The sequence below is a fragment of the Sinocyclocheilus grahami genome, unplaced genomic scaffold, assembly GCF_001515645.1.
Source record: "Sinocyclocheilus grahami isolate Dianchi unplaced genomic scaffold, SAMN03320097.WGS_v1.1 scaffold375.1, whole genome shotgun sequence".
In the NCBI taxonomy this organism is placed as follows: Eukaryota; Metazoa; Chordata; class Actinopteri; order Cypriniformes; family Cyprinidae; genus Sinocyclocheilus; species Sinocyclocheilus grahami.
This window is the reverse complement of record NW_015505554.1, coordinates 110,184-121,609: the sequence shown is the minus strand read 5'-3', so window position 1 is coordinate 121,609 and position 11,426 is coordinate 110,184. Positions and strand designations below refer to the sequence as shown.

The 11,426-nt window shown below is 37.1% G+C and overlaps 1 protein-coding gene and 1 pseudogene across 1 annotated transcript; both read right to left on the bottom strand.

The window, feature by feature from the left end:
* The window catches only part of LOC107549561 (actin-related protein 8-like), a 30,311-nt pseudogene extending 25,717 nt beyond the window's left edge, over positions 1 to 4,594 (bottom strand).
* Positions 4,595 to 5,494: 900 nt separating this feature from the next.
* On the bottom strand, positions 5,495 to 9,327 carry selenok (selenoprotein K). Its single transcript, XM_071582277.1, has 5 exons — positions 9,257 to 9,327; positions 8,578 to 8,662; positions 6,099 to 6,176; positions 5,916 to 6,008; positions 5,495 to 5,825 (listed from the first exon to the last, which is right to left on the bottom strand). Exons 1-5 carry the CDS (start codon positions 9,273 to 9,275, stop codon positions 5,822 to 5,824), a joined length of 279 nt encoding a protein of 92 aa, XP_071438378.1. The 5' UTR covers positions 9,276 to 9,327; the 3' UTR covers positions 5,495 to 5,821.
* Between the last annotated feature and the right edge of the window lie 2,099 nt (positions 9,328 to 11,426).

Here is an 11,426-nt window from a genome sequence, read left to right as displayed (position 1 = left end):
AACAACAAAAACTGGAAATGTTGCTGGAGACGGGCTTATTTAAAATGAAAACTGATTCTCTGCCAGCAGGAGGCGCTTTTAGAGTGATAAAACTAACGGTTTCTCCAGTAACGGCTGTAATCAAAGCAGCTCCGCTCATGAACGGTACTTTATCAGATAAAAATGCCATCTAAACTATTCTGAAGACAGTCGGTTCCCTTCAGAGATACATTCATATAAAACACCACGCATTTTGATTTTGAAACGTGCAGTGCTCATGTTTATTCAAGTCAAACGCCACAAATAAATCAATGTATGGGAAACTGGTAATGTATATCAAAATATCGGAAATGTGTTTAAAATCATATCACCATTATTGAAAAAAATTATATCGCGATACATATTGATATTGAATTATTGTCCAGCCCTAATTCAAACGTGAGTTTTGAGCAGTGTAGAGTAGCACTTGTTGTTTGTCATTTATCTGATCACAAATGCAGACATGGTTTTAGGATTACACGGCACGATGCAACGCGTAAAAAGACAGTATAAGTCATTATAATCCGTAATTATGTCCCCACTGGATGCAACAAATGCCTCGTTTATAATGGGTTTTCATGTTTTTGTCTCTTCGCTCCGGCCTGACAGGGCATCACAGTATGGTGAGGGGTGTACCATTTCCGTCACACGCTTGAGGTATTCAGCCAATCACAACGCACTGGATAGCTGGCCAATCACAGCACACCTCGCTTTTCAGACCGATGAGCTTTGTAAAAATCGACACGTTTCAGAAAGGCGGGGCATAGAGGAGAAACAATAATGTACAGTATGTGGAAAATAATGTGTTTTTTTAACCTTAAACCGCATAAACACATTTCATTACACCAAATACACAAAATAATGTTCTTTTTAGCAACATCATATGACCCCTTTAAGTAATCACGATGCAAAATTGTGTCAAATCTTAGCAAAACATACAGTATATTTCATACAGTGGGGCAAAAAAGTATTTAGTCAGCCACCAATCGTGGCTACACTCTAAGAAAAGTCTGTAAAAAATAGTGCACAATCTACTATATTAATATGAAGGATTTTTCTGTATTGATTTTTCCACAGGTTTTTTTTTTTTTACCTGGATTTGTAATTACACATTGTATTTTGTGTTTTCGGGTTACAACGGATAACTGATAACGTCCTGTAAAATTACTAGCACCTTTTCTATTTTTCTACATATTTTTCTTACAGTGTATTAACAGTTAGTACACTGTAGAAAAATGGAAAAGGTGGGGAAAAAATGGAAAAACAACCTGCGATTGTTGATGAGTAACTCATCAACTCATCAACAAACGCAGGTACAAGCTACTAGCAAAGTGTCTCATAAATGAACAATAACAGTATTCAGTTATTAAATTATTATATTAAATTAAACAATTGCAAATAGCAGCTAACTTAATTCCTGTGATGTGTGTACTGCTTGGCATCTTTGGTGTCCTCTTTTTGTGTAATTTCAATGGTAAATTGTGCCTTTTTATCGTTTAAGTCACTTATCAAAAGTTGCTAAAAGTTGCCAAATAAATAAAAAAAAAAATAGCTAAATTTGTTGCTAGCTGCTTTTGGAAGGAAAAGTTGCTAGGGTAGTCTGAAAAGTTGCTAAATTTAGCAACAAAATTGCTAAGTTGGCCACACTGAATCCTAACAAACCATACAACAATGGAAAGCTTATTTATTCAGCTTTCAGATGATGCATAAATCTCAATTTGGAGAAATTGACCCTTATGACTGGTTTTGTGGTCCGTGGTCACAAATGATGGATGGATGTTCAGGTTTAAGAAATTGCACATATTGCTATAACTTGGGATTTCACATTTTCACTCTCCTAAATGCATTCGATCCTCACGTTCTCTCTTTCTGCAACTTGTGTGAATGTGTGCGTTTATGTGTTAGATTAGATTATGACTTAGATTTGTCCAATAAAATCTTATCTATTTTGAAAAGAGAAGTATACAGCCGTAAAACAGTGATTCTGTCCAAATTCGCTATAAATCATAAACAATTCCCTTTGAGCTAAATTTGCCTGTTTCCCTTACATTCATGCAATATAATGATTTCTGAACGCAACACAATATTACATGGTAAACCACAAACTGTCAGGAATATGAGGTGTACATGACACCGTCTCACTTGTGATGGGATCAGCAGGTGCAGATGGTTTTAGTGACATACCCGAGAAGCCTATTTTAACCAGCAGCATATTGACAACTTCCTTCACGTGCTGCCTGTTACAGATGTCTGGGATCAGAAGGATGCATCTGTAATACTAAAAAAAATCAAAACAAAGCCATCAAATCATTCAATTCCACGTGCCGGTGAAATTAAGCCAGCTCAGTGAGCTGAAGCCACAGAAGCAGCATGTTCTTCATGTACCTTCAGATCCTTCAGCGGGATTTCTAGGAGTTTCTGTAGAGCGTGAGACCAGATGGTCTCCAGGTCCGCCAGCGCAGCGGTGAGAGAGCCGCCCGGCCCGCTGTGGATGTTCAGGTGTCCCCTGCAGACGGGCCAGTGGATGCTGTAGCAGTCTGCAGGGTTCACATACAACGCCTGATCACCAGAGACGGAGAGAGGACTGTTATCGCATGTCCAGCAGGCACAGCTGATGTGACGTGCTCTGTGTGCATTGATCAGTGTTTACATATGATTTCAATCTGCGACTGTGTCTCTTCAGAACACTTGGATTGAGCAGCTCGACGCATATGGATTTATTTTATAATCTCTTTATGAACCTAAGCTTGATAGTTTTGGTTGAGTGAACTAATAATGGAGGAACCGAAATCTCTCAGCTGTCATTAAAAACATCCTCATATGTGACCCTGGAGCACAAAACCAGTCTTAAGTGTCAATTTTTCAAAATTGAGATTTATACATCATCTGAAAGCTGAATAAATAAGGATAGGACAATATTTGGCTGAGATACAACTATTTGAAAATCTGGAATCTGAGGGTGCAAAAAATCGAAATATTGAGAAAATCAACTTTAAAGTTGTCCAAATGAAGTTCTTAGCAATGCATATTACTAATCAAAAATGAAGTTTTGATATATTTACGGTAGGAAAGTTACAAAATATCTTCATGGAACATGGTCTTTACTTAATATCCTAATGATTTTTGGCATAAAAGAAAAATGGATAATTTTGACTCATACAATGTATTTTTGGCTATTGCTACAAATACACCCCAGCGACTTAAGACTGCTTTTGTGCTCCAGGGTCACAAATGTGTATCAAAGATCTTATGGGGTTGTAAAACAACACGAGGGTGAGTAGTACATTTTCATTTTTCAGAATTTCCATTTTTGACCTTTCGAATTTTACCTCTGAAATTATTGTTGATTTTGATTATGATTTTTAGATAATGCATTCAACAAAAATGTGTTTTTCTATAAGCAGCAGTAACTGCATTTCATTAATTGCACAAATCTTTTTTTGGGATTTGTAAGTGTTTTATTTATTTTTTTATTAAGCGTGCAAAACATACGGTGAACACAAAACAGCAGTAGAACAGCAATGATAATAACAGCAATGAAAATAAACAGCAATGACATTCTGAAGAATAGTAGCAGCATTTAAGTAAGTGTTTTATTTTAAAGTAAAGGCACAATTTGGTCAAAAATTATATTGTGATTATTTGTCATATATTATTTTAATTATTCCTTTAACTGTAATATGATCAACATTTCAAGAAAACATCTCATATAGTTGCTGCTGAAACATCCAGACAAAAAACATAATAATGCCAATTTAAGTAGTTTTAAGGGTGCTTATGTGTTTTCATTTTACAGTTGTATGATTTAATTAATTCTTAGCCTTTCATCAAGTCACAAACCCCCGTTCAGGGTTAAAGGGATTGTTTGAAGGAAAAACAGTAAAACGTTGTTCCAACACTTGTAAGAAGATGACACATTTGAGAAAGCAAGAGTTCTGATTATTTTCAGGGCGTTTATGACAGGTTCTTGTCTCACCTCTTCTCCTACCAGATATTCAGGCTGATGTGTTTTATTTGTCCACTTCACTTTAGAGTTTGGGTCTAGCACAGCAGGACGTATTTATCTGTTGTATAATCTGGCCTGTAAACACACACTCAGAAGTCACAAGCGTTCACAGTAAGACCTCTCAATACTGATTCATCTCCAGTCTGACGCACCTGCTCTGCAGACACTGGGGTTCTTCTCACACCGCTGGACATTTTCTTGGACCAGATCACCTGGTCGACCATTTTTAGCCCATTTTGTCTCTGTTCATTGCTGTCTGCTGCCTACAGCATCAGTGAACAACGGGTGATAAAAAATATAAAATTCAATCAACCACTGATGTGTTTCATTAGCTGCATTACTGTTAACTCTCAACATCATAATGTTTAGTATCAGATTATGGAGAGGAAGTGAAGTTACTTGCATTCAGTCCTTCTCGTGAGAGGCACTGGTCCTCGTAGCGGCGCTGACCGGGCTGTTTGTGTCTGCGGACGATGACCTGAGGAACTGTTATGGGGAGGGTGTCTGTAGCCCGGCCCATCCGCAGAGATTTTGATCCGGGATGAATCACGACAATGAAGTTGGCTTGAATTTGCTGAAAGTCACAATCAAGATTTCATTGAATTCATTCCGTTTCACTGAATTATGAGGTGCTTCCGACTATCGCAATTTTTCATTTGACTAATAAGAGTTCACAACTATCAAGTAAAGTGGATTGGGATAATCGGAGACACTTCCCACTAGTAAGACTCATTTACACAGAAGTCAGTCTCTTGCTCTTGCCATTTCAGAATTTTACAGTAAACAGTATTTACATTTTCAAACACACTTCAGATTATGAGAAGCAAACAAGAACAGGTGTTTTCATAAGTGGGAGATGCAAAATGTTGACCATTATTCAACAGACATGAAAAACAACTGTTTCTAGAAAGAATGAAATCGCTGTTTGGAAATATAATCAATTCTTTCTAATATCAAAATAAATGCTTACTATTTTGATTATCATAATATAATAAATAAAAAACAATAACAACAAAATGAAATGGCAAAAGAGAAAACTTGCCATGTGAAGGATGGAAAGGGTCTTTCTGACCTCACAAATGAATGGGCAAAAATTCCCACAGGAATGCTCCAAAACGTGTGAAAGCCTTTCCAGAAGCTGTTATACTGTAGCGGCAAAGAGAGGACCAACTCCATAATAATGATGTCTATGCATTTAGAATGCAACATCATTTAAGTTCCTGTTTTAGTAAAGGTCAGGTCTCTCAGTGTTTTTGTTCATCCAGTGAACAAAATAATATTCATTAAATTATTTACCATTTAGTAACCTGAAGAGTACTGAGAGAATTGACTGTAATTAATGTTATTCCTGACTACAAATCTTTAAAAGCTCATTTAAACAGACTGCACTCACAAACAGCAATATAAAAATCACTGTAGAAACCCTGATTCAAGTAATAAAAGCCACAAGTCTCGACAGAACACAAAGGATCATCATCATAACTTACTTTATTGATGCAAAGTGTACATACAACATCCACTACAACAGATCTTTCGGAGGACATTACTAAAAAAAGTGTGAGAGAGCAGTTATGTAATGTGTGTGTGTGTGTGTGTTGGCTGCCATGATCAGTCCCTCTGGCCCCTCAGACAAGGAATTCCCAGAGTAACGTCAAGAAACTGCGTGACAGCAGCGGCAGCCGTAGGAAGAGGAGTGTGATGTACTGAGTGATCGTCTGCAACGGAGCCCTATCTGAGCAGTATGCAGCTAAAACCAGCGTGTCACACCCCTGTGCGCCTGCATCGCTGTGCAGGCGTTTACCTGCAAAAGACAAACATATGGTTATTCTTGATGACCTCCTCTCAGTAAGTTTGTGTCAGGTTGCTCTGCAGGTTCTTCACTCGTACTAACCTTCCTCATCCTCCTCCGCCCATAGGAGGAGGGGTGGGACCCGCACCGTGGTTTATTCTGCCCATCCGTCTGCGCCCAGGGAATCCAGGAGGACTGCAAGAACATCACAGTGTAAACACACAGAACCTGGCCACGTCATGACTACAAACGCAGTGGTTCTGCTGATGAAGGGTTGAGACGTACCCTCTGCCATCGCTGAAGCGAGACGATGCACTGCTCTGTCTATCTTTAGACAGATCTGGCTGAACGAGAGACTGGAAGCTGTGGAGACATTATACAGATCGTTAGCTCGGCCAGGTCGATCAACACTAGTACTATCAGACTGATCAGACCTCTAACATTAAGTGTTAAAGTTAAGAGTGTGTGTGTTGTCTTGCGGCATTTCTGCTCCGGAAATGAATGATTCCTCAAATCAGTGAGAGAGAGCGTCTGGCCAGTTGACACAATGGTCACTGCTTGTAGATCCATACTTTAAGGCCTTGCAAATTTATATGATTGGTTTTCTGTGATATATGTGACCCTGGAGCACAAAAGCAGTCATAAGTCGCTGGGGTATATTTGTAGCGATAGCCAAAAATAAGCTGTATGGATCAAAATTATTGTTTTTTCTTTTATACCAAAAATCATTAGGATATTAAGTAAAGATCATGTTCCATGAAGATATTTTGTAAATTTCCTACCGTAAATATATCAAAACTTTGTTTTTGATTAGTAATATGCATTGCTAAGAACTTCATTTGGACAACTTTAAAGATAATTTTCTCAATATTTAGATTTTTTTGCACCCTCAGATTCCAGATTTTCAAATAGTTGTATCTCAGCCAAATATTGTCCTATCATAACAAACCATACATCAATGGAAAGCTTATTTATTCAGCTTTCAGGTGGTGTAGAAATCTCAATTTCGAAAAATTGACCCTTATGACTGGTTTTGTGCTCCAGGGTCACATATTTCAGCAATGACGTGTAGGATTGCATTTGTTTGCAATATTTCATCGCCACCTACTGGCGTAGTGATGTAACTTGCATATATTCGTTTGTTAAAGCATTAGTTCACTGAAAAATTATCTGCTAAAAATTTGCCCAAACTCAGCTATATCTTGGATGGACTGAGTGGAAGTACATTTTCAGCAAATTTTCAATTTAGGCAAACTATTCCTTTTAATGACATATCAACATCAACGGCTATATTTACAGCAAAAATAATACTGTAATAATACATTATACAAATAAACTATATAAATCCTTTCAGTTTAATATTTGACACAAATTACACAATTTTCACAGTAAAAACCCTTCTTAATATCAATTCCTCGTTCACCCTTATTTCTGAATAAAATGTTTTCCTAGTAACATTAAAGCATGATAGTCCAGTAAAATGCTTTATTGTCAAGGTTATTTAGCAGAAAATCACACACTGATGACTCTTCACCTTTCAATATGTGTAGGTCTTGAGTGAATGCAACATCTTGTGTATACAGTTTTCATGACTTCAAAATGAAAACAGAAGAAATTACAACAGGGTTGACTACTCGTCTTTTGTTGTGAACACATTCATCTTATACTAATTGATTCTATTTTTTTTTTAAATATACATAAATTCAGTTTTGTTATAAATCCATATAAGTTCAGTATCAGTATCTTCACTAGCCTGCAGAAAGAGTCAGTGTAAAATCCCCCCCACTAATACACAGACTGACAGTCTGTCTGCAACATAATGTTAATTATCCAGCATGCAGAGGTTTTATCAAAATTGCAGAAATGACTTGCGAGACGCTTGAAAGCATCGGTAATAACGTATTAATAACTACAGACCGGTCGGTATGTTTTGAACCATTGTTTACCAGCAAAAGTATGTTTATGAATTTAGTTACTGCACAATTTCCAGCTCATTGGGATTTTTCTTTTTGCAAAGAACTAAAAAAAAAAGTAATAAAAACTTGACGTGTAAAAATCACACACTGATGACTCTTCACCTTTCAATATGTGTAGGTCTTGAGTGAATGCAACATCTTGTGTATACAGTTTTCATGACTTCAAAATGAAAACAGAAGAAATTACAACAGGGTTGACTACTCGTCTTTTGTTGTGAACACATTCATCTTATACTAATTGATTCTATTTTTTTTTTAAATATACATAAATTCAGTTTTGTTATAAATCCATATAAGTTCAGTATCAGTATCTTCACTAGCCTGCAGAAAGAGTCAGTGTAAAATCCCCCCCACTAATACACAGACTGACAGTCTGTCTGCAACATAATGTTAATTATCCAGCATGCAGAGGTTTTATCAAAATTGCAGAAATGACTTGCGAGACGCTTGAAAGCATCGGTAATAACGTATTAATAACTACAGACCAGTCGGTATGTTTTGAACCATTGTTTACCAGCAAAAGTATGTTTATGAATTTAGTTACTGCACAATTTCCAGCTCATTGGGATTTTTCTTTTTGCAAAGAACTAAAAAAAAAGTAATAAAAACTTGACGTGTGGTGGAAAATACAGTATTTTCAATTATGTTATAAAAAATGACTAAAACTAAAAAGTATCGTCTCGTTCATCTGTGGTGAGACCAGAGAACATGTTTGCAAGGCAAATAAAAGCTGAAACTACTGTCCCAGCTGGCCAGAGGAAACACACATGCAAATAACCTGAACTTACAACAAGCCGATGAACTCGACGGCACCCCAGAAGAGCTCGCTCAGGAAAGACCAGCTCCACCGGCTCCTGCTGTCCACCACCTGACCTGAGCACAGAGATGAAAACATGAGAAAAATACCACACACAACGAGCGCCAAACTAAATATATAACTTGTTATGTACGAGCAACGTGTAGCTTGGTCTGGCCACGCTGCAGATTTACCAATCCTCCTCGCGTTATGATGAATATTTAATACACGACTTTCGTAAATGCAGAGGTTGTATTTTAGATACAGGTCAGCAAACGGATGAACAAACTGACCGATGAATATGTAAACTGAAGACCCAGAAAGATGACAAGAACATCAGCTTCATTTAATTAATATGTAGTCACCATATAGCCTTCATAACATCCCAACCTGATATTATCATTGTAGCATTAACAAAACCAAATGCTGTCGTATTGATAATTGACGCAAACACAAGGCATCATATCAGAAATGTATGTTAGGCAGCAGTGACAGAAAACAAACAAACAAACAAACAGTCATATATTAGCTCTCGGCTGGCGTAAGAACATAACGATAAATTACACGTTAGTCGCGTATGACAATGTACTATATAATAAGAAAGGTACAGGTTCGTCAGCGAAAATAACATTACTATTCTTAACAAAACAAGAGTTGTTTTCAGCACTCACCATTTGACACATAAACCATCGTCACTGCTGTTTAACCGGAAACTAGGCTTCTCTTCCGGTACTGCGCAATGGCGTCAGTGTTCGGTCGTGACGTTTGCTTTGCTTAAAGGGATAGTTCACCCAAAAAAGAAAATTCTGTCATTAATTCCTCACCCTCGTGTCGTTTCAAACCCGTAAGACCTTCGTTCATCTTCGGAACACAAATTAAGATGTTTTTGATGGAATCTGAGACCTGCATAGACAGCAAGGCAACTGAAATGTTCCCAAGTCCAGAGACGTAGCAAGGAGATCGGTAAAATAATCCATGTGACATCAGGGGTTCAACCGCAATTATACGAGGCTTTTTCATTGATTTTTTTGCATTCATACAGACTTTTGCATGCACAGAAGAAAGTTTTCCGTGCCCTCAAGAAACTATTCACATGCGCACGGGAATATTTTGTGTGCTTACCCATTATTTTCTAGTTTTGTATATTATAACACATTTCCTTTGTGTGTCGCTGCCATCTTACTATGAAGAAAAGAAGAGCATGAATGCATATGAATTTATAGAGATCTATTTGCTCAAAATTTGGCTTTCCTTAGGCTAGTACCTTCTGTCAAATGTAACACATCCTCTGTGGTGGCAGAGAAACCATGACACCAAATACTGATGGCACAATACGGCTGTGTGCATTGTCCTATTTGCCAAGTTCAATGGTCTATAAAAGACTGGTACAGTAAAAAGAGTGTAAAAAATGTTAGGGCAATACATCATATTTCAAGGCCTTACAGCAGGGCTGCTTTAACGCATAGCCTACCAAGAAACCACACTGCGAAATGGGCTGATGGCGCAATAGATGGATCAGTGTGCATTGTCCTATGCTAAGTTTAATGGTTTCACGAAAGTCTGTATATTTTTTTATTTTTGCAAAGGTCCTTTTAGAGGCTCTGTAATATGGTGCTAAGAATATCCTGAGAAAAAAAACTTGCAATATAACCTGCATTTTTGCACAAAGAAAAATTGCACCTTGAATTCATTCAGTCGTGTTTGACAGTCACTAAAGAGTCACTAAACAGCTGCCATGAAAACACACTTCTTTTATTCTTTTCATTAAATTTATAATTTTCTATTATAGAAAAAAAGTATATTTTTCCATAGTCTGCTTTCTTTTCCAGACCTAGAACTGAAGAAAATCAAATTCCATACTCTTCCAAACTGCGTAGGAACCCTGTAAATCGCTGGAACGTGACTCTATTGCGTACAACAGCAGAAGCTAGAGATTACGGTTTACAAAGTTTTAAATAGGGATATTTGTCTTACATAAATACATCGATTCGCTTCAGGAGGCCTTTATTAACACCCCAGAGCCATGTGGGACACTTTTTTATGATGGATGGATGCACTTTATTGGACTTCTTTGGACTATTGAAAAATAACATCCATTCACTGCTATAATAAAGCTTGGAAGAGCCAGAACATCTTGTAATATAACTCTGATTGGATTCGTCTGAAAGAAAAAAGTCTTGTACACCTAAGATGCCTTGAGGGTGAGTAAAAATTATGGTTTCATTTTCATTTTTGCGTGAACTATCACTTTAAAGCAATGGGGTGCCCTGCACGTCAAAAATTATACTAAAGGGGTACCATGTGCGTCATAAAGTAACGCCAAAGAGTCGACAATATGTGACGAGTTGGGAGTGAGAACGTGTTGACAAGACAGATCTAGATAAAGAGACTGCAGAGTGAACCCTGTGCACCTGAAAGTATTGTTAAGGGTGGTGAGACATCTGCAGAGCAGGAGATATCTGCACCTGTTAAAGGACATGAAAATGAAAATGAAAAAAGAAAAAACAAACAGCCAGACCACAACTCTTGAGACATTTCCCTTCTCACATAAGCGATTGCAGTCACAAGCAGTTTTGGTTCTAAAAAAGAAAGAGTAATTGAACTATGTGTTAGTTTACAATTTTAATTATTATAGCTATGTATATGTATATATATATATATATATATATATATATATGTGTGTGTGTGTGTGTGTGTGTGTGAAGGAGTGAAAAGAGTGGAATTGGATTCATCCTGGATTCATCACGGCCTTTATAAAATATAAATTTTATCCTTTTGCATGATTATTGATAATTGTTATTAAGTATTTAACCTCATAGATTGTTAGTTGATTGAATATTC